Source organism: Erythrolamprus reginae, chromosome 2, assembly GCF_031021105.1.
Source record: "Erythrolamprus reginae isolate rEryReg1 chromosome 2, rEryReg1.hap1, whole genome shotgun sequence".
Lineage (NCBI taxonomy): Eukaryota > Metazoa > Chordata > Lepidosauria > Squamata > Dipsadidae > Erythrolamprus > Erythrolamprus reginae.
The window spans coordinates 112,178,665-112,203,000 of NC_091951.1; the positions used below are offsets into that span (position 1 = coordinate 112,178,665).

General features: G+C 37.8%; 1 protein-coding gene across 4 annotated transcripts in view; it reads left to right on the forward strand.

Moving 5' to 3' along the window:
• The window catches only part of KLHL3 (kelch like family member 3), a 56,022-nt gene that overhangs the window by 22,330 nt on the left and 9,356 nt on the right, over window positions 1-24,336 (forward strand). For all 4 annotated transcript variants that reach the window (XM_070739184.1, XM_070739183.1, XM_070739182.1 and 1 more), the window contains 9 exons: window positions 1,714-1,835; window positions 4,827-4,989; window positions 11,721-11,830; window positions 14,807-14,923; window positions 15,625-15,774; window positions 16,979-17,096; window positions 20,066-20,263; window positions 21,228-21,329; window positions 22,867-22,995. In XM_070739184.1, coding sequence (XP_070595285.1) covers window positions 1,714-1,835; window positions 4,827-4,989; window positions 11,721-11,830; window positions 14,807-14,923; window positions 15,625-15,774; window positions 16,979-17,096; window positions 20,066-20,263; window positions 21,228-21,329; window positions 22,867-22,995 — 1,209 coding nt within the window. The remainder of the gene's footprint in view (window positions 1-1,713; window positions 1,836-4,826; window positions 4,990-11,720; window positions 11,831-14,806; window positions 14,924-15,624; window positions 15,775-16,978; window positions 17,097-20,065; window positions 20,264-21,227; window positions 21,330-22,866; window positions 22,996-24,336) is intronic.

Consider the following 24,336-nt stretch of genomic DNA (forward strand, 5'->3'; position numbering starts at 1 on the left):
TCGTGTGCCAGCAGATATGGCTCCATGTGCCACCTGTGGCACCCATGCCATAAGTTCGCCATCACTGGTGTATGCCAATTTTATAACGCTTTAAAACAAACAAACAACCTGTTCCTCTTTTTTGTGCATGTGCCCATAAAGGCTGTCCAGATTCAAAAAGAAAAAAAAGCTCTGAAGCATATTCAATGTTCTTGTTCATTTTATCTGCAACTCCTTAAAGCAGGTGTTTGTTCCCTCACGCCCATGTATATTCCCCATTGACTTTTTCTCAAATCTACTGTGTACCATCCTTTGAAAATAAAAAAACCCTCCCCAGATAATTACATTAGATAATAAATTACCAATGTTCAGGTGGTTTCCCTCCCCCCAGATCAGGCAATGTTGGCTAGATGTTGCCACACATTACAGGTGACATGGAACATAACAGTGAACAACAGGGATAGTTTCTGTGCTGAAATACTTTGCTATGATAATGCATAGTACTCCATGATAATGCAGATTATTTATTATTTATTTATTTATTTATTGGATTTGTATGCCGCCCCTCTCGGTAGACTCGGGGCGGCTAACAACAGTGGTAAAAACAACATGCGACATTAGAAACATTATACAACTGTAAAGGCAAATATTTTACTTCTCGGTGAAGAGCTAGGGATTTCCTACATATCTGAATGTGTGACAGAAAAAGAAGTTCACATTTTATATATTAATGACTTGGTAGAATATTTGTTGAGGAAATTCATTGCCAGTGATGGGCTGGAATTATGTTGTCCTCCATGATTAAACGTACTAGTGATAAATCCAAAGGAATTATCTACTGCCTGGAATGCAGGGATTTTTGTCTTATTCACAGCATGTGGCCTCATTTTGAATAATAGACAAAATCGCTTTTTGTGTAGGAGAGGCAAGAAAATATTTTCCTCCTTCCTAGGAACATCAAGCAAGAGAAAAATGAAAACATTTGAGTAATGGATAAGTTTGCTGACTTCTTTTTCAATTTGAGATGAGGCCTGTAAATACAAGTTTTCATTTACGAACCAGAAATTATAGAACTTGACAACCTTCATATATACCAATAAGAATTTATGATGAAAAGATAGAGGTTGGATTTTCAGATTTAATCATACTATCCTCAGTTTTTTCATCTCTAGCTAATTAAAATAACGTATGAAATGCACCCTTAAATGCTGTATTCTTGTCCATTCTGGCTTTACTGTTTGGATATAAAGGTATACAGAAACTGAAGAACATTTCACTACAACAATCACAACCATTATGTTCTTAATCATAGGATAAACACAGTTACCTAGTTTTGTAGGAGATTTCCACCCCCATCCCCACCGAAAGGAATAAAAACAGTTAAGGGCATAAAAAATACTCCATTTATTATTTCAGAAAAAAAGTTATGTTTTTATTTTGTTTTTGTACAAAATTAGATAACTAATTTTATTTAACTATTTATAAGTAAGAGATAAAAGGGATTTTGGAGATTGTCTAGTCCTAACATCTGGCCATTTCAGCATTCTCAAAACAATAGATCCTTAATAATTGGTTCAAAAAGAGATTCAGTCACTTTCCCAACTTTTCCCTTTTTGACTATTCAAAAGGTTTGTTTTTAAAATAAAAGGATGATAAACTGATGGAACCAAATGAGAACTCTCCCAGCTCAGATTCTGACTGCCTCTTAAATAATGTCTAAAAATTTCATTTCAGGAGATATGACGGAAAGCAAAGCAAAGAAGATAGAGATCAAAGATGTTGATGGACTAACCTTAAGAAAACTAATTGATTATATCTACACAGCAGAGGTAGAGGTCACAGAAGAGAATGTCCAGGTGAGGGGAGCTGAGAAGAATCTCTTGGTTACCTTGTGGTTTTGGCAGATACTTGATGCTCCCTGCCCTGCAAATTATTTTTGAATCAGCAGTGGAATACCTTCTACCTTTACAAGGCTTTTGATAATGATTTTCAGCTGATTCTTAATTTTATCACTTAACTAAAAAAACAATGTGTCAATATCTCCTCTAGTATGAAATATGACACACAAGAAAACAGTTAAAACTATTTAAAAGCATCTAACCTTCAAAATCTTAAGAAATAGAGCCATTTTAAATTTCCATATTCAATATTACTATGCAAAATAACAGGAAGCTTAGAAGTAATATATTTTCAATCCTATTGATATAACTAAAATACAGAAATCAATGTTGAACAAGCAACATTTACCAATACAGTAATACCTCATCTTACGAACTTAATTGGTTTCGGAAGGCGGTTCGTAAGGCGAAAAGTTCATAAGACGAAACAATGTTTCCCATAGGAAACAATGTAAAAGCGATTAATGCGTGCAAGGGGGAAAAAAATCGCAAAATGGCGCTCCGCTGGGCGCCGCCGCCCGGCTGTCACCTTTTAAAACACCTGGCGGGCTTCTCGGCGTTTTCCCAAACCCGAACTTTTCAGGTTCGGGTTCGGGAGGCCGCAGAGAAGTGCTGCCACCCGGCTGTCACCTTCTGAAACAGCTGGGGGGCTTCTCGGCATTCTCCCGAACGCCGAACCCGGAAGTTCGGCAAAAGTTCGGCTTCAGGTTCGGGTTCCAGAGGCTGCCGAGAAGCACCCGGCTGTTTCAGAAAGTTACAGCTGGGCGGCATCGCCCGGCGGAGCGCCGCTTTTGTCATTGACAGCGGCGATTTCAGCTGATCTGGAGGCTGAAAAGGAGGTGGGGAATCCCAATAGGGAATTCCATGGACGGAGCTTTGAGGTCACAAAGACGTCCTTCCTGGAGGCCACGTTTCGGCCGACCAGGAAGGACGTTTTCGTGACGTCAAAGCTCCACCCGGCTGTAACCTTCTGAAACAGCCGGCCGCTTCTTGGCGGCCTCCGGAACCCAAACCCAAACCCGAAATGTTCGGGTTTGGGAGAACGCCAAGAAGCCCCCTGGCTGTTTTAAAAGGTGACAGCCGGACGGCGGCGCCCAGCAGAGCGCCATTTTGCGATCTGCGGTGGGTTCGTAAGCCGGAAAAAGTTCGAAAGAAGAGGCAAAATATTTCCGAACCCCGGGTTCGTATCCCGAGATGTTCGTATCCCGAGGGGTTCGTATCACAAGGTACCACTGTAGTAGGGTTGGGATGAGGGTCCTTGGTGTGCTCTGAGTTTGATTGTTTTCTTGCAGATGTTTCTTTACTCAAAATAGGTAATATCCTCAGGCAATATTTAAAGAATATCTGAGGCCTCTTTGCTAATTCTTGAAAACATCTTTCAGCCAAGCTGTTTCCCATGTTGTTCAAAACCATTGATCTGAATATATGTATATTTTCGTTCTGTAAAATTTTGCATAAGAAAATACTACATGTAAATTATTGGGAACTGAGGTCAATAAACCTACAGTAGAATTTATTACTATATAGACTTTTAAAATATTTTGTTTCTTCTCAATATTTTGTTTGCATTTTACTGTATTATCTTGTACATATCTCAGTCAGAAGATCCACTAATTTTCAGGACAATTTATCCAAAGTAAAGAAAGATATTACTGCTTTTCTTATTAAGCCACTTTGGAAAGTTTTCATTTTTAATGATGGGCAGAAAAAAATAGCAAAATACAGAATACATTTTAGATTGAAATTTAGAATGAATCGTGGTCATTTTATTTATTATAATGGGTGTGTGAATGTACACATATGAAGTTGGTATTGTCTTTTAAAATTGAGCATCTCCGAAGAGATTAAAAATACAGAATCTACTTTTAGAGTACTACGTTTGACATGACAATGAAAATATAATAGCTTCATCTCGTTTTGTGTTTAAGATTTCAGTTCAGGCAGCATTTAATTAGGATGATGAAAGTTGTGAGCTAAAGATTTGAAATGAAATTTGCAGTCCACTGCAGTGTGATTGTGGACGCCCAAATGTTAGCGTTTAGTTCATATTATCTGGTTTTGCACATTCCACACCTGGTGTTATATTCTAGTTGAGATAATTTTTAAAACCTCTCCAGGCATTATAAAATAGGAAGTATGGATAGGTGCATGAGCTCTTTCTGCGCCCTTGAATTGGCAGGGAAAGTCTGTATTGACCTGTAACTGTCTCCATCTTCTCAGACTCATTATTCACCAGAGAGTCAGGAACTTGCAGTTTAGGATTTCCAGTTTCATGGAAAATGATGAACAAGAGATGAAACCCTTTTAAGCCTTTCCTCTCGGTTTGAGGATATCCGTGTAGGGATTTCCAAAGGATAGAGTCTTGGGTGTCCAGTTTGACAACACATTTTGAAAGTGCTGGCTCTTGTTCTATGATACTCCCAGTAATTTAACCATTGAAACGCAACATGGATGTGGATGCTCCCCTTTCTGGGAAGCATGCGGCTAATTATATTTACATTTTGTCTTTCATCATTTGAGGAGAATATTAAAAACCTTGAAAAACTGATCTTAGCTGAAAAAACCAATTATTATTAGTTTCTCTTTTCTAATCTAAGAATCAAAGTATATTGAGGCCTAGAGACTGATATTTTAATTTTATTGATGCCTGTTGGGTTTAGTGCACTCTAAAATAGTTACTGATTTGTAATATTCCCGTGTGATCCAGCTGGGTTGGATTGTTCTTGCTGGAATAAGAGAATGAATGACCCCAGGGTATACTGCAGTTTTATTGTTCTGTTTGGCTGATGTATGTTAAAGAAGTAGAGAAATATAATTCTTTTCTTGCTCAGTTATGGTTAGTCTTTAATACTTTTAAAAATGATATTTCATTATTTTTGTTTTTGGGGAGGGGCCAACATGGGGCTTCAATTGCTAATTCTTTGTTGCTTTTTCTTTTTTAAATTCCAGGTTTTACTACCAGCTGCCAGCTTGTTACAGCTAATGGATGTTCGACAGAACTGTTGTGACTTTCTTCAATCTCAGCTCCACCCCACAAATTGCCTTGGAATTCGGGCCTTTGCAGATGTGCACACCTGCACAGAATTATTGCAACAGGCCAATGCCTATGCAGGTGATTGTAACAGCCCTCGAGATGTTCCTGGTTTTAAAATGTGAAAATATTGACATCTTGGATACTAGTACACATCCTTCAACCTAAATCAAAACAACGAAGGGGGGAGAGAACTAATTTGCTACTTAAGTTTGTAGTTGATCCTCTTGCGTAATGAGAGGATTTTTAACGTATATAAAATGCTAATACATACTGGTGAAATCCATTTGGATGTATGCATGATCTAAATCCTTCAAGTAGAGAAAGGCAACATGGCATCTCCTACATATTTCAGGATGAATTTTCATAATTCTTGAATAATAATCATGTTCCAGAAAGTATATCAAAATTGGAGTTTGGAGGTCAATGTGTTTCATACTCTTAAACTAGAAGAGCCACCTCAACGTAGACACTTTTCAGAAGTTGGACTTCAGCTGCCCAAATTAGCCAGCATGCTGAAATGTCTGGAGGGGCAAACGTTTGAAAAAGCTTCCATTAAGATAACATCTAAATATACATCTGTTATTTTAAATACACCTTTTCATGCTAGATGTTCCTAGCATGAAAAGGTGAAAAGTTTCCTACAATCTATTTCCTGCAGTCTAGCATCTAGCATGAAAATTCTTTTCATGTTAGATGCTAGACTGTAGGAAATACGACTTTAGTAACCAAGTAGTTGATGCATAGAACTCACTACCTGACTCTGTAGTATCTTCATCTAACCCCCAAACTTTACCCTTGGACTATTCACTGTTGACCTCTCCCGATTCCTAAGAGATCAGTAAGAGGCATGCATAAGTGCACCAGAGTGCCTTCCATCCCCTGTCCTAATGTTTCTCTTTTACTAGTATCATGTATATAAATATTATTATATCTTTGTATACCACCAATACGTACTTGACAAAACAAATAAATAAATAAATAAATAAATAGACATGAGAATTACAAAATGCTTTCAGGCAATTTTACAGAATCTTTTACAAAAAATATTATAATGGTCTAAAAACAAGAGAAGGTTAAGAGAGCTATGGAAGAAAGCACATTTATAGCCAAGTTCTAATATATGATTAAGGGATGCGGTGGCTCAGTGACTAAGACACTGAGCTTGTTGATCAGAAAGGTCGGTGGTTCGAATCCCTAGCACAGTGATAGCGAACCTTTTTCCTATCAGGTGCCGAAAGTGCATGCACACACACTATTGTGCTTGCACAAGTGCCCACACTCATAATCCAATGCCTGGGGAGGAAGAAAATTGCCTCTCCTGAAACAGCCTGTTTCCCAACTTTTGATGGGCCTGGTAGGCCCGGTTTTTACCCTCTCCAGAGGCTTCCCTGGAGCCTGGAGAGGGCAAAAATGCCCTCTCTCATCCCTCCAGAGGCCCTCAGGAAGCCAAAAATGCCCTCCCAGAGTCTCTGTTCAAGCCGAAAATCAGCTGGCTGGTGCGCACATGTGTACTGGAGCTGAGCTAGGGTGACAGCTCATGTGCCGACAGGTATGGCTCTGCGTGCCACCTGTAGCACCCATGCCATAGGTTCACCATCACTGCCCTAGCGCTACATAATGGAGTGAGCTCCTGTTACTTATCCCAGCTTCTGCCAACATAGCAGTTCAAAATCACGTAAATAATGCAAATAGAAAAATAGGGACCACTTTGATGGAAAGGTAACAGCATTCCTTTGGCATTTGGTCATGCTGGCCACATGACCACGGAGACATCTTTGGACAAGGCTGGCTCTTCGGCTTTGAAACAGATGAGCACCACTCCATAGAGTCTGGAACACCTAGTACATATGTGCGAGAGCAACCTTTATCTTAATATACGATTAGAACCACTTGGAAGAAGAAAAGTGCACAATATCTAAAAAAAGAGAAGTAACAGAAAGAACAGATGTAAATAGAGAGAGCAGGCTTCAATGAAGAGCTTATATCATGAATAAACAGATATTCAAGGAGTTACAAAGAAAAGGTTTTTATCATGTATAAATGGTTGTTTGAGTAGAAGGAGTTGAATAAGAGTATTGGGAAAATATAAAGTCAGGTTGAAGGACAAGTTTTTAATGAAAATGTACTCTCTTTTTTTGCTGCAAACTTGTCTCAAGTATTTTGGAATTGAGAAGGTAGTGGGGAGAGTAGGGAGGGGAAGTGATTTTTGCCCCACTTTTAGTTGAGCTTACAACACTTGAAGCCAACTGGTATGGTGCCACTGGCCCGCAATGGGATTAAAATATATTATTTTTCTGCAGCTATAATATTAAAGACTGTACTCTATTTGGTGCAAGTAGGCATACAATATTTGAGAGAAGTTGTAAGAAGGTAGTCTTGTTCAGTTTCCAGTTGGCAGGTTTCTGATATGGAGAGTATTTGAACCACATGGTCTTGTTGCATGATCTCAGAAGAATAAACAATTATAGAAAATTATGAGTCAAATAGTGAAGAATATAGTAGTGAATCTCAAATTATCCTCCCACTATTGTTATTTATAGGCCCTAAAGTCAAATACCAAGAACTGCATAAAATGCTTTACACCGAAGGAAATTCTGTTTTTCTTCAAAGATTTCAGATATATTATGAATAGTTGCATTGGTTGACTGCTTATCAGTAGTAAGTCTTGTTCTGACTTCATTACATCAGTAACAGGACATTACAAAAATGTATTCCCTAATCACACTGTAGTTTTCATCATAACTGTATTTACCATGTAGTGCCTTATCTGAAGCTTTCCTTAAGGGGAATGGAAGAGGTGTCAATGTATCAATGACACAGTCTTCTTTTTTGATGATGATGATGATGATGATGATGATGATAACAGTAATACACCATGGGATGATTCTATATAGCTGCAGTACTTTTTCTATTCTCTGTCCAAATAAAGTACACTTAGCTGGTAGGTAAGAAATTTTCAGTTTGAATCAAATTAATTTGCAAATCTAGGTATACATCTTTTCAGCATGATTTAATTGATGAAATGAAATGGGCGTGTGCTAAGGAGACAGAGACCTTTATTAGCACATTTTGTTATCTGCACTTTTGTATTGACCTGGTAACTAAACAAACCGTATCTAAAGGTTTTGCATATCTGCAATGTTGATCTTATAGTTTGTTTCTTTACGTAAGTGCAGACGACCTTTTTCACATGCATAAAATTCCTTTTTTGTAAGGTCTTCTTACTGATGTAATGAAGTGAGAACATAAAGCAGTTCAGCTAGTGCATCAATTCATAATATATATTTGGTGATACTGTACTTAGAGCATGCATACAAGTTTTCATCAAAACCTCAGCTAATTTGAGGGCTGGGAAAGATATAACCAAGGTCAGTTCAATATGATTATGGGGCTAGAGCAGCAGTTTTATGAAAAAAAGCTACAGTGTTTAATTTTGTCAGTTTGCAGAAAAGGCAGTTAAGAGGAGACAGTTAAAGTGGTGTTTGCAACCTGAGCAAATGCAGATCTTGTGTAATTTCCCTATCTAGCAAGGTCATTGCTGAGAATTTGGGGAGTTGTTCACATATCTGGACTTTAGCTAGGCTGAGAAATACTATCTTTGGGAATAATAGGCATCTATTATCCAAGATAGTGAATAGCAGGGTAGTAAAATTTTTCATAATATAAACCTGTAAGTAGGGAGAGTGTTTTTTTCATTTGTTTTGTACAATGCTAGAATTGGAGGTCATTTAATATAGTGAGATTTAACCTAATACGGAGAGATTTAGGACCTGTAAAGAAAGCATTTACTTAATAGCAATAGCAATAGCACTTATATACCACTTCACAGTGCTTTTCAGCCCTCTCTAAACAATTTGGGTCTTCGTTTTATCATCCTCGGAATGATGGAAGGCTGAATCAACCTCACGTTGGCCAGAATCAAATTGCTAGCAGTGGTGAGAATGTAGAGTCAACCTCTAATCACAGTTCCTTCCATCTTAGAACTGGTGGTGATGGCTATAATTTCGGTGGCTGCACAGGTAGTCCTTGATTTGCAACCATAATTAAGACCAGGATTTCTGTTGTTAAGCCTGGTGATTGTTAAGTGAGTAGTACCCAATTTTATGACTTTTTTTGCCATAGTTGTTAAGCAAATCACTGTAGTTAAGTGAACCATGTGGCCTTTTACGCAAATCCAAATTTCCCAGTTAACTTCGTTTGGTTGGAACGGTTGCAGACGGCGATCACATCTTGGGATGCTGCACGCGTTGCAAATACATGTCAGTTGTCAAGGGCTTGAATTTTGATCATGTGATTGTGAGGACGGTATGTTTATTGTAAGAGTGAGAACTGGTTGTAAGTCTTTTACAATGCCATAACTTTGAACAATCACTAAACAAATAGTTGTAAGTTGAGGACTACTTGTAAAAGATTCCGGGGAAATTGTGAATTATCATTGCCAACAAAGATGTTTGTTACAATCGACCTGCCTTGAAAATCAGTGGCTAAGTTTAACATTTTATTGAGTTATAAAATATTATAAAATGCAAAATGCAAAAGTAAATAGAAAAGCAGTGGGGGGTGGGGGAGAAAAGGGGAAGAAAAGTGAGGAAAAAAGATAAGAAAAAAGAAAGGAAAAGAAGCATTGACTTCCGATTAACATCAAATCACAACTTTTTGCTTTTTCATAATAATATGAACAAGCCATTTCTGTAAAGATCTATCAGTCTACCCAATAAAACCCAAAATCAAAGTTACATTCTTTTCCACATCAAGTACAAAGTTCAGAAGCGGTCTCCACGTAGAAACTAAAGTACTTAAATCATTTTTTTATATCAAAGTAGTCAATTTTGCCATTTCAACCAACTCAATCAAAATCAGCGGCTAACAAGCCTGTTGCTCTCCTGTCCACATTTCTGAATGTCTTGGTGTAGGACGTTCAGAGCTTTACTTACTTACTTATATCTGGGACAAATAATTAGGTTTAAATGCTTGATTTTAAAAACCATTTAATCTTTAACCAGACCAGCAGTGAACAACGTTTAATTTAAATCTGGTTTAATTGCAAGCTCTTGAGGTTTTGTTGCCCTTCATGAGGAATATATTACTTTAACATCCCCCTACGAAATGTTAATGAAAATATTCCAGAAATGCATTCAAGATTCCTTTGGCTATACATTAACTGTGTACAGTGAAATAATTTGCATTTTAAAGCTGCAGAAAGCAACCTATGAGCTCATTGAATACCCTCTTTGAGAAATGCCTAAAACTGATAAATTGTGTTATCATTGTGATTTGTTTGATTTTGGTTTAGTGTGCTACATGGTCAAGAGCCTAGCTACCACTAGAGTTGCCTTTGTACAATTTTAAATATTTCTTCAGAACATCGCATTCTCATTTTAAAAATTGTTTCTGTAATAAGATATTGAGTAACCTGTGATAGTTCATTATAATTATTAAAGTTGTGTTGCGATTTATGTTCTCAAGAGCCACCTGCTGGTGAGCAGAAGTATTTTACAGAGCCACTGTAAAGAAATATTTGGAACTGATATTGTAAATGAAAAGAGCTGAGAGTAATATCTGTGTTGCAGACATTATATGCATGTGCGTGTGCGCGCGCACACACAGACACACACACACAGGGAGAGAGGGGGAGAGAGAGAAAGAGAGAGAGAGAGAGAGAAGTTGGTGCCAGTCTGTGGGCGCTGCCATGATTTTTGAATTTTTTGGGGATTTTTTTTCCTACTCAGCCTGCGCAGAAGTCAGGTTTTTGGCACTGCGCAGGCGTCGCCATCTTGTTTTTTTGCTCCCCCCCGGTACTCGCGGCCATGCAGGTGAGGGGAAGTGAACTGGCAGTGACGTAAGTTATAATCCACCCCTGTATATATGTATGTATGCGTATACGTGCGTGTGTATGTACGTGTGTGTGTGTGTGTGTATGTCTGTATGAAAATGTATGTATGTATACACAGACACACACACACACAAACACACAAGCATCAACTTCATTATCAGATTGCTTTTCAGCTTGAAAAACAAGCTAGATTCCAATCTATTGTGGAGTACTTGTCGAAAGAGAAATTCAGTTTCTTTGTGCAGTTTTCTACACTAGTTACAGAAGCTGTATCTCTTGGGCCTGTCCTCAGAAGACATTATTCTATCAGTGTATCTTATATATGTAAACAGTCTTTACATTTACAGTTTTTACAAGCTTTTTCCAACCAACCACTTTCCAGATTTTGGGAAGTATCCAAGTTACTGTATATTACCTACAGTCAATGTAACAGGTTTTACATTGGTTGATAGATGCTTCCTGCAAGGTTCCAGTTAAATGTTTCTTCTCGTAGTTTTCTGTACAAGAAACTCCTTGCATGCCAAATATGTTCTAAGCCAGTGGATCTTAGGGACCGGTTCTGTGGAGAGAGGTTTGCCACGGACTGGAGAGGGTGTGGTTTCATGTGCTTCCTGCATCCCGCCGATGGCACTTTGCTTGTTTGCATGGCCCAGTTTCTGGCATGTTACAGCCCAGTGGTGGCCCACAGACCGGAGATTGGGGACCCCTGTTCTATGCTCTGGCTCTTCTACAGTAGGACTATGAAATTCAGAGTTTCACACACTCATAGCAGCAGGTTATACCTTTCTTGATGTGACAGTGGAGTTCATTTTCTTTATTGGTATCACTCTTGAACACCAGTCAGTCTGGTTTTTTTTCCTTCATATGGTGTAATCCCTTTGTTGTACAAGCTATCATTGCTAGTCCTTCGTGTTGAGTGAAAACGTGGATTTTCATTATGATCTTCCTTTTCTTAATTCCCAATTCTTTGGAACAGAGCAGCATTTTCCTGAAGTGATGCTTGGTGAAGAATTTCTTAGCCTAAGCTTGGACCAGGTTTGCAGCTTGATATCAAGTGACAAGCTTACAGTGTCGTCAGAGGAAAAGGTATTCTTGATTTGTGTAATATGGAAAAAGAGCTTTACTGTGTAGACAGAGGAGAAAAAGAAAGATCTGTGCATTCAAAGAAATGACAGATTTTGTCATTTACCACATGTCTTTGAAGATATACTGCCATAAATAGGGAATGATGCTTCTTTAGGTATTTGGATCTCAAGCTAATTAAGGTTTTAAAGATTGGCACAATTGTGTTCAAAAGCCTCTGCAAATGGTGCTACCCAGAACTAAGAGAGAAGTGAAATAAAGTCGAGCGGCCTTTGAAATTCTCTAACTTAAAAAAAAGAAGAAGAAGAAGAAGCGTGCCTAGATGCCTTGATAAGACCACACTTGGAATACTGCATTCAGTTTTCATCGCCACAATGTAAAAAGGATGAGACTCTAGAAAGAGTGTAGAAAAGAGCAACAAAGATGATTAGAGGACTGGAGGCTAAAACATGAAAAACGGTTGCAGGAACTGGGTATATCTAGTTTAATGAAAAGAACAACTAGGTGAGACATGCTAGCAGTGTTCTAATTTATTTATTTATTTATTAGGTTTGTATGCCGCCTCTCTCCGTAGACTCGGAGCGGCTCACAACACAACAAAACAATTTATAACAAATCTAATAATTTAAAAAACATATGTCTACTTTCAGCTCAATTGTTTAACAAGGCTATTTTAAAAATTCAAAATCAATGTTTTTCAAACTTGGCAACTCTTAAGATGTGTAGACTTCATTTCTCAGAATTCCCCAGCCACATACTGGCTGGGGAATTCTGGGAGTTGAAGTCCACACATCTTAAAAGGAATGACTGACATTACTGGAACCAAATCCAGATTTATTTAAAAAAAAAATGGAGTCAAAAATAGAAACAAAGTTTGTGAATATTAAGATTTCTACCCTGCTTTTTCAGGGGTTGCCACAAAGAAGAGGGAGTCAAACTATTCTCCAATGCACATGAGGGTAGAACAAGAAACAATTGGTGGAAACGAAACAAAGAGAAACAATTTAGAACTAAGGAGATATTTCCTGACAGTTAGAACAATTAATCAGTGGAACAAACTTGCTCCATAGGTTGTGAATACTCCAACACTGGAGTTTTAAAGAATATTTTGGATAACCATTTGTCTGAGGGGATGTAGGATTTCCTGCCTAAGCAGGGGGTTGGATTAGAAGACCTCCAAGGTCCCTTCCAACTCTGTTCTTATTCTAAAGGCAGAAGACTTCTATGAACAGGAAAGAGATATATTAAAATGGCCACTAATGAAGCTGAAAAAATAAGGCATGCAGATCAAGGCTCATAATTTAAAACATTGCTAAATGAGTATTTGATTAACCTTTTGCAGAAAGTACAACAAGCTGGATACAATGCAATTAGTGTCACTTGCAATTTAATGTCCCATCTCTAATTTACTCTGGCTGGTTTTTTTTAAGCAGCACAAGCATACAAATGTGCACATGAGCCATCAGCATCTTTAATCTGGACATCTCACTGGCCACTTCTTCCTACTGCACATTCATTAAATGAAACTCTTTTTTTCATTAACATTATTTTTGATGCTGTCAGATGATATTTAGATCTCCAGACTAGAGTTTCCTTAATGGGTACAACTCCTGTATTGAAAGAAATTTGCAATTGCTTGTGATTCAACTCAAACCAAGATTTGAGATGTACAATTGTTATAGATATGTGACTACATTTGTGAACTGGATTATTTGATTTTCTTTCCCTAACTCTCATAGCCTATCCTAAGCTAAAAAGTAGAATTTCCAATGATTGGTGTACATCTTTGTTCATTTCATAGAACTCTCTGATTTTTCCATGCTCCTTATGTGATCCCTGCTGTCACATACGATATACCAGTGATGGTGAACCCTTTTTTGTTCGGTTGTCAAAAGGGTGTATGTGCACGCTAATGCACATGCGTGTGCCCACACCCATAAGGCAATGCCCTTCTCCTGCGCAATGCCAAATATCAGTTGGTCAGCAGGCATGCACACTGAAGCTGACATAGGACAATGCTTTGCGTGCTATCAGATATGCTCCATGTACCACTTGTGGCATGTGTACCATAGGTTTGCCATCACTGCTGTATATTCTAGTATCCTTTTTCCTATTATCTTGACACTATAATCATGCCAAAGACTCAAAACAGGCAAATTAAGTAGAACTTCCAAGCACATTGTCATTCTAGTGATGAAATCAAAATGTGAATACCTACTACCATATGATTTATGATATGATTTATGATTTACTATTTATGATCACAATTGAGCCCAAAATTTCCATTGCTAAGCAAGATGGTTGTTAAGTGAACTTGTTCTACCTTTCTTGTCACAGTTGTTAAGTGAATCACTGCGCTTGTTATTTTAGTAACACAGTTGTTAAGTGAATCTGGCTTCCCCATTGACTTTGCTTGTCAGAAGGTCGCAAAAGGGAATCACATAATGCTGGAACACTGCAGTTGTCATACATATGAGCCAGTTGCCAAGTGCCCCAAATTTTAGTTGCGTGGTCACGGGGATGCTGCAATAGCCATATGTGTGATAAAACGGCCACCAGTCACTTTTTGGGTACTCTTGTAATTTCAAACGGTCATTAAACAAATTGCTGCTGTAAGTCAAGGACTACTTGTATTGCCCTTTTGGTTTTAAATTAGGGTGATAACAGTTATAATGTATACTTATTGCACAACCGGTAAACAAATTGCGATCTCTCTGGACTACAAATATGTTACACAATTTGAAGCCTGAAAGTGTGCAAGGTATGGCTTATTTTTGTACTTTCATACTGCATGCAATCACCTTTTTTCTGCATTTATAAATCTTACTATGTCACTATCCTCTGCCTTTTAAAAAGTGTTTTAATTCGTTTCTGAAGACTTACTGTTACATAATTTATGAAATCATTCCTTCCAGATTTGGGTTCTGTAATATGACAAATTAGGTCCCTTTTAGATAAAACAAGCTTTGCTGTTTGCAGGTCTTTGAAGCTGTCATTTCGTGGATAAATTATGACAAAGAATCTCGCTTGGAACACATGGCAAAGCTGATGGAGCATGTTCGTCTTCCTCTCCTGCCCAGAGACTATCTTGTTCAGGTTAGTTGTCATCAGATCTTCGCACAATTAAAAATAATACAGGCTCCAAGTGCTTATTCTTCTTTATGACTTGACATTCATTCATCTATCTCACTTAGGAATCATAATCTTTGCAGCCTTCCAATGTTTTTTTCACATGAAGGCACAGTTGGATAAATCAGGGATTGCATTTATCTACAATAAATGATGCAAGAAAGAATGTCATTTGGTATTCTAACGATACATGAATTTGCAAATTTTAAAATCAACTTCACCTTGTATAGATTTTTTTTCTTCCTGTGCCTTCCCCCCCTCTTATCCAAAATATCTCATGTATCCCATGTCAGTGTTGCCCTTAGCAACTTTTGAGATGTGTGGACGTCATCCCCCCAAATTCCCCACATCTTAAAGTTGCTGAGGTTGGCAAACACTTGAGATAAGATCATAGGGCAATTTCATGCATAGAATATGCATCAGTGCTAACTTGAAAATAGAAGTAATATTGCAAGCAATGACACATGGGAATCACTTAATGAACGACGTTGAATAGGCAGAATGGCCTATAGCTTTATACATCTAAATCCTTCAGAACAGATCCAGCAAACTTCTTTTGGCACATATCTTTTAATGTTCATCACCACCTATCCCAAAGGTGTTAATGTTCATCACGTATATTCATTAGTGAAATGCAGCCAATGTGCTAACCTTTTTTTGACATTTAGACAGTTGAAGAAGAAGCTTTAATCAAGAACAATAATACCTGTAAGGACTTTCTTATTGAAGCCATGAAATATCACTTACTTCCTCTGGATCAGAGACAGCTGATAAAAAATCCTAGAACCAAACCAAGGACCCCAGTCAGTTTGCCAAAGGTAAATGATGTTTCCTTGTTGAAAAATTCAATGTTTAGTTAAGAATTCTAATATATACAACAAAGACTGGCAGTGATTCCAGCCCAAGTATAAAAATATGTTGGCATTGTATTCCAGTAATTAACACTTTTTCCTCCCCAAATGTTTTTTTAAATTTAGTATTGATTCTAAATTAATTTTCCCTAAGTAATTTAACTAATTTAGAATATACAGTATTTACCCTGTTATAGAATAGGTACGGTGCAAATAAAGCACAAAGGAGAGGATTACATCTAGTCTTCCTTTTTAAAAAAGTTTTGTTTATTGAATTTTACAAAATAAAAAAGTGTGTACATCACAATATCTTTCTTTTTTACAGATCTTACCCATTTAATCATATTTCTTATGTTTCCGTTTTTACATATGATATATTTACATTTCTATATCTATCTTTATATTTATCTTTACAAATTGTTTATAGCATTATATGTGTTTAGCTGTTTGTGTATGCCATTACACATTACATCACTATACCTTATTTCTATTCTCCATCCACTTATACCATGAATCTAGTCTTCCTATAGATGTTAAAAGTTAGCATGTAATTGGATGACCATGAATATAAATTCAGATTAGCCCACTTGTGAAGGAACTGTTTAGTTTCGGGCAAATGTGAATTATTTATTTTTTGGATTTCTATAGTACCTATCTCAACAAGTGACTTACATCAGAATGCAAACAAATATTAAACATAGGTTTTAAAATGTGGAAATACTGTTTTTATTAGCTTGATTTTATTCTGTCTTTTTTCACATTCTAAGTTACTGTACTTTCTTCTGATATTAATCACCATTGTCAGGTATTCATAGAATTGTTGTATGTTTCCAGGCTGTTAACAGAAATCTGTGTTTTAGATTCTAAATTACTGACATTTTACAAAGCAATATGTTTTTTTAAGCCAAAGTGCAGAGGTCTCATCCAAAGATAACAGCAGCAACTTTCTGGCTGTACTTTTAATTTTAATATTTTGCATATGTCAAATTGCCATGCTTCTATTATAAAACATTTTTTTCTGGAGCAATTTCTTTTTTTACTCCATTTAATGCACTCAGCTATTTTGGGAGTGAACACAGTTTTATTTTCTAAAAGTATATTTCTATTGAAAAGGCTGTGATTCCATGGGATTTTTAAAAAAAACTATAATTATTTTTTCTTTCTCATCAAGATAATGATTGTGGTGGGTGGGCAGGCGCCAAAAGCCATTCGAAGTGTAGAGTGTTACGACTTTGAGGAGGAGCGATGGGATCAGATTGCTGAACTTCCTTCTCGGAGATGCAGGGCAGGTAAGTCTTGTTCTTTATAATGGCCTCAATCACTATTTAAATAATATTTGTTCTATTATTTATATATTCTGCCACCTCTAAGTAGTTATGAAATATGGCAACAGCTTGTCTCCAAAAGTTATGGATGCTCCAACACTGGAAGTTTTTAAGAAGATGTTGCATAATCATCTGTCTGAAGTAGTGTAGGGTTTCCTGCCTAAACGGGGTTAGACTAGAAGACCTCCAAGGTCCCATCCAACTCTGCTGTTATTATGCTATATATCCACCAATTTACTGCCTTTCTGAGAAAGCAATGTTATGCAAAGTACAGAAAAATGATAAATTTTGTAAGAAAAGAAATTGGACCCAAGACAAACAGCTCATTCATTCTTTCTTACAACTGAACCACTTTAAACTGCTTAATTTTTGTGGTCACTCACTTTTTATATTTAGTGTGCCTTCAATCAACCCGGATTCATTGTTTATCTGTTTTTCACAGACTTCTTAAATAACCAATCCTCAGTGCATTCAGCGTCTGTGTTCATGACACATCTAGCTGTTATTTCTTTATAATAAAATAATTTGCTCTTATAGGCAGCAATCTTATAGATTGCTTTTATCAACAATCTGCGTACTACCTACATGTTTACCACTAGCATTTACACATCTTAAAATGTCTTTATTTATTTCCCCACAATCAGCATGCGAAGCACACAGTTCCATTTACTTACTGTAATGTTTTATTTTTGACTTTGTGTCCTGTGTTGAACACAGCTATCTCTGACATTTCGTATCTTAATTTCTGAGGTTTATCAGTCAGCCCCAGAGTGGAGGGAAGCTTCTCTGTTCTGGAACTGAAAATCCTCCATGGCTGAAAATCTTGCTTGGATATCAGTAGGGAGTTTTTTTCAGTCAGCCCTAGAGTCAAGGGCTTCTCTGTTATCTCTGGGGTCTGGCTGAAAAAGCTGCTCGTGGAGTCTAGGCTTCTTATCACATCCACCTTTAATAGTTTCATTTTACAAAAGGTCACGTTGCAAAGCCAAACCCAGAAGTTTCAAACCATTCTTTAAAAATAAAACTCTCTGTTTATTAATGCTATATTATTAATTTAATATGCTTTCTATTTATTTAAAGAATGTACCATGTTTCCCTGAAAACAAGACCTTGTCTTATATTTTTTGAACCCTAAAATATGTCCTTGGCCATATTGCCATGGACTCAGAAACCCAATTGGGCTTATTATCAGGGGATGTCTTATTTTGGGGGAAACAGGGTATTTGACTACTCATGTTATCCAAACAACTCTGGGCAATTAACAAACAAGTTTATAAATCACACATTTATGTGAAACACTACAAAGCAACAGCGGTTACACATATACAGTGTTCCCTCACTTTTCGCGGGGGATGCATTCCGAGACCACCCACGAAAGTTGAATTTCCGCGAAGTAGAGATGCGGAAGTAAATACACTATTTTTTGGCTATCACAAGCCTTCCCTTAATAGTATCACAAGCCTTCCCTTAATAGTTTAAACCCCTAAATTGCGATTTCCCATTCCCTTAGCAACCATTTAGATTATTACTCACCATGTTTATTTATTAAAGTTTATTAAAAAGATATTTATTAAAGGCGGACGAATGTTTGGCGATGACATATGACATCATCGGGCGGGAAAAACCGTGGTATAGGGGGGGAAACCGCGAAGTATTTTTTAATTAATATTTTTGAAAAACCGTGGTATAGACTTGCGAAGTTTGAACCCGCAAAAATCGAGGGAACATTGTATTGCCCCATAGTGCTTTTGCAGTGCTCTCTGAGTGATTTACAGTGTCAGCATATTGTCCACAACAATCCAGGTCCTCTCGTGTTACCAACCTTGGAAGGATGGAAGGCTGAGTCAACCTTGAATCCAATCAGAATTGAACTCCAGGCTGTGGGCAGAGTTTTCCTGCAGTACTGCATTCTTACCACTGCACCACTAGAACTCTTTAACATAAATTACGTAATTATAAATAACCTTATAGCATAGAGCACAACAAAATACACATACCAGGCTTCACTAACATCCTGGCCTGAGTGTCTGAAGGAAAGCGAGATCTTCAGGACCATCCAGACTTGGGTGGAAGGTGATTCCATAGGACAAGTGCCGTGACACAATAGGCAAAGCCATTTGGTTCCCACTGAATGACATTGCTTCATAGAAGGGACATTAACCCTGCCAGGTCTGATGGGACAGGCAGGAAACAGAGAGTCTTGCAAATAACCTTCCCCTGAGCCATGCAGGGCATTAAAGGTGAAAATCAGCACTTTGAATTGCCTCTGGGAATGAGTGCAGTTCATTAGCAGTCATGTTATATGAGCATATGCACATACTCCAGATTACATATGATACTGCTTTCTGGACTAGTCCTGGATGATCACCTATTTGGTGAGAATGTGCTTTCCAAATATGCCTGCTGCTCTCGCCCCCACCCCCCAACTTTGGGAACTGCTGTGATGAACATTAATAATTAGAATTGAATTAGTCTCTGCTAATAAGTTTTCTAAATACATTACAGCAAATGCTAAAAGCTATTTAATACACTGTACTAAAATCTTGCTGAATGTAACCAACAAATATGCAACAGTAGACTCTTGTACATCATTCAAGGAAAGTTTATCAGAAATTACAGGTGCTTGTTGAAACTACTTGGAACCTAGTCCAGATTCATATTTGTATAATATTTGAAATAAGTCATACTGATTGTTATCAAAGGTATCTGGTTAATTATATCTATTGAATATAGAACATGTTAATGGTAAAAGCTGCCAGAAATTGATAACACAAAGGTTAATCGTGCAATCAGAAGCTGTTAGATGAACAGACAGTCTCTATTATTATTTTTTAATGATTCCTATCCTTGCATGTAAGAATTTGGAATAGGAGTTTTGTTGTAGGCAAAGGTTGATTTGCTTAAAGCTTTGTTCTCTTTTCATTTATTTTTAACAGGAGTTGTATTCATGACAGGCAAAGTCTATGCGGTGGGAGGTTTCAACGGCTCCTTGCGAGTTCGGACGGTCGATGTGTACGATGCAGTGAAAGATCAGTGGACATCTATAGCTAGCATGCAAGAAAGACGAAGCACATTAGGAGCTGCTGTGCTCAATGAGCTCCTGTACGCTGTTGGTGGATTTGATGGAAGTACTGGTAAGCTGATGCACAAAAGCCAGCCCCAATGAGAGAATATTCAACTCTTTTATTCTTAAGTCTTTCTTTTGGAGTAAGTTCCTCTGTTCATAAACACAAACTTCAGCATTTTACACTGTGTTTCCGTAAAAATAAGACCCTGTCTTATATTTCTTTGAACCTTGAAATAAGCTCTTGGCCTTGTTGTCATGCACTCAAAAGCCAGATTGGGCTTATTATCAAGGGATGTCTTCTTTTGGGGGAAACAGGATATCTATTGGTGTGATGCCCCTATTTATTTTAATAATGGTCTTAAGCATAAAACGTATCAGGAAAGACTTAATGAACTCAATCTGTATAGTCTGGAGGACAGAAGGAAAAGGGGGGACATGATCGAAACGTTTAAATGTGTTAGAGGGTTAAATAAGGTTCAGGAGGGAAGTGTTTTTAATAGGAAAGTGAACACAAGAACAAGGGGACACAATCTGAAGTTAGTTGGGGGAAAGATCAAAAGCAACATGAGAAAATATTATTTTACTGAAAGAGTAGTAGATCCTTGGAACAAACTTCCAGCAGACGTGGTAGATAAATCCACAGTAACTGAATTTAAACATGCCTGGGATAAACATATATCCATCCTAAGATAAAATACAGAAAATAGTATAAGGGCAGACTAGATGGACCAGGAGGTCTTTTTCTGCCGTCAGACTTCTATGTTTCTATGTTTCTATCAAGCATAGATCAATAATAAGAACTGGGATGTTGTTCTCAGACGTAGATTCTTCTTATTGTAAAAGCTCATGATGATCGCAATAGGTAAGGGTCGTGTTAATGCCTGGAAAAGAAGCTTCCTGATTAGCAAGGGAGGTCTGGCTTGCTTGCTTCCTTCCCTTTGTTTGCCTGAAGGGAAGTGATCATTACGAGATGAATTCTACAATAGAAAACACAGTGTTTTGTGTTTCCCCTTTTCATGTTTTCCAACTAGGTCTGGCATCTGTGGAGGCTTATAATTATAAGATCAATGAATGGTTTTTTGTGGCGCCCATGAACACAAGAAGAAGCAGTGTTGGAGTTGGAGTCGTAGAGGGTAAGAATTTTCTGTTTTGAAGTCACTTGTTTTTTATTTACCACGATGCAACGTTACAACTACCAATATCACAAAATCACATCCAGCCAATTAGAGTCAGAGGATGCTTGATGATTTTTCTGTAAATACATCTCTGCCATTCTATAAGTGCAACTGTGCCTGAAAGCTTAGTTCTGAGCTCTTCAAACTTGGCAACTTTAAGACTTGTGGACTTCAATTCCCAGAATTTTCCAGCCATCACAGCATCTCTGCCATTCTTTAACTGCAACTGCATAGCTGGCTGGAGAATTCTGGGAGTTGAGGTCCACAGTCTTAAAGTTGCCAAGTTTGGCAACCCCTGGCTTAGTTGGTCACATTTTCCATGTTCCCATATTTTCTTCTTATTAAGAGTGCTATGTGTGTGTGTTTTTAAAAAAAATATCCTGTCTTGTAAAGAAATCTAAAAATTAATGGAGGAAATAGTTTCTGAACTGGTTAATATATATCATGTAAGGTAGTCCTCAACTTAAAACCATTCATTCGGTGAACAGTGGTGAAATCCATTTTTTTTTACTACTGGTTCGGTGGGCATGGTGTGGCTTGGTGGGTGTGGCAGAAGAAGGATACTGCAAAATCTCAATTCCCATCCAACACCTGGGAAAAGATACCGCAAAATTCCCATTCCTTCCCCACTCCGGGCCGGACAGAAGTTATATTTGCTGTTCTCTGCACTACTCAAAATGTTCGCTACCGGTTCTTTGAACTACTCAAAATTTCCACTACCAAAATTTACGGTTCTCCAGAATCTGCTGGATTTCACCCCTGATACATAAACTATTTAAAGTTACAACAGCAGTGAATGAGGGGAGCTTAATACCTTCGGAACCGCCTTCTACCGCACAAATCCCAGCGGCCGATAAGGTCCCACAGAGTTGGCCTTCTCCGGGTCCCGTCGACCAAACAATGACGTTTGGCGGGGCCCAGGGGAAGAGCCTTCTCTGTGGCGGCCCCAGCCCTCTGGAATCAACTCCCCCCGGAGATTAGAATGGCCCCCACCCTCCTTGTCTTTCGCAAATTACTCAAGACCCACCTATATCACCAGGCGTGGGGGAAATGAGATACCTCCCCAAGGCTTTTATATTTTATGTTTGGTATGTATGTGCTGTATGGTTTTAATTGCTGGGGTTTTATATATCTTTTCCTTTTAATATTAGATTTGTATCACTGTTATATTGTTTTTATTATTGTTGTGAGCCGCCCCGAGTCTTTGGAGAGAGGCGGCATACAAATCTAATAAATAATAATAATAATAATAATAATAATAATAATAATAATAATAATAATAATTAAAAAGCTTCTTGCTTTATAGAAGTTTCTCATTGCCCTGATATTTCATTGGAAATGCCCAATAGAAGCATATTATAACTACTGTCACCAAATTTGTCTTATGTTTATTATGTGATAATGAGATGAGCAGTAATTAAAACGTGGTTATTAAATATTCACCATATACTTTCCTTTAATTGATTCTGTTGACGGCTGATGCTGAAATAAATAGGTAAACTGTATGCTGTTGGTGGATATGATGGAGCATCACGCCAGTGCCTTAGTACTGTGGAGCAGTATAATCCATCTACAAATGAATGGTCTTACGTTTCTGATATGAGTACTCGGCGCAGTGGTGCAGGTATTCTATCCCAAATCATTATTATTTATTTAGTTAAAATGTTAGGCTTCTGTAATATACAGCAATATTTTCTTTTAAGTTGTCCCCCCCCCCCCCTAGTTCTTTGTGTCCATCTCCTTATGGCCAGATTGATAAGCATTCAAGCCAAAGCAGGTAGTCTCATAACGGGCTGGAGTAGATAAATATGGACCATCTAAAGAAAAGTGGGATGTAGTATTGACTAGCAAGTTGGGACGTTCAATGGATTTAGTTCTATAAACATCTGTCATGATTATTGATGATTAGCCTGAAGTCTGCTTTAGATTGACAATTCAGTCTAGACAGTATTATGCGCCGGTAGGAGCCAAGATTGACATATTGACATTGGATGTGGAATATTTTATAGCTACAGCAGTTCTTTTTCACAAATGCCCTTTCAACGTCATGAACATGATTAGAACTTAGAATTGTGTACTTGGCTCTTGGCTAAGGCTGCTTCCAGAAAGTTGACACCCCCCCCCCCATTACCTTCACTTTTCATGGTACACATAAGGAAATTGATTATTAAGGGGAAACCTCTAGTTGGCTACTTTAGGAAGTACAGCACTTGCTGGCTATAACATCTCTTAATGGTTAAAAGGGATTTTTTTTTTTTTTTAAAGACAGGTTGCCATGCTATTTTGCCTCTTATTTCCTCCCAGATTGGAAGCATCAGCCCACTGTTGAGAAGGTTTGGGCAAAGGTTAAAGCTCCTACCTCATCCTTCAAAATGCGTAAAATGCCCCTGCAAAGAAATAAATAAAAGAAAAAAGTGCCTAGAAATATCAATTCCCAGAGCCTGGAAAAGGGTGCTAGGTAGCCTCAGATTTCCCCTCGATTCTTGGCCAGTTTTGTCATCCTTTCAAGGGCATCAGATTAAATGTCTGTGGCATGGGTGTCAAACTCTATTGCATCACCTGATGTATTGTGATGTATAATGATATTTTTTCCCTTTGCGGAGCTGGGATGTGTGTTACCTGCATATGATGCATCCGACCCACGGGCCACCAATTTAAGCCCTGGTCTACGGAGAGTCTCAGTCATTCAGGTCATAGTAATCCCAAATGTGCTTTTTCAAGAGGCAACTGGACTTTCTGGTTTGAAGATGTTTCATTCCTCATTCAAGAACATCTTCAGCTGAAGAAGTTTCTTAGATAAGAATTGAAATGTCTTCAAAGAAAAACGAGAAAGTCCAGTTGCCTCTTGAAAAAGCACCTTTGGGATGTGGACCAGACTAGAACCAGAGTTATGAATGCTTTAAAAAGTACAATTGCAGAATCTTTCAAGACTGTATGTATTGTGGTCCGGCAGCGGCCTGTGTAG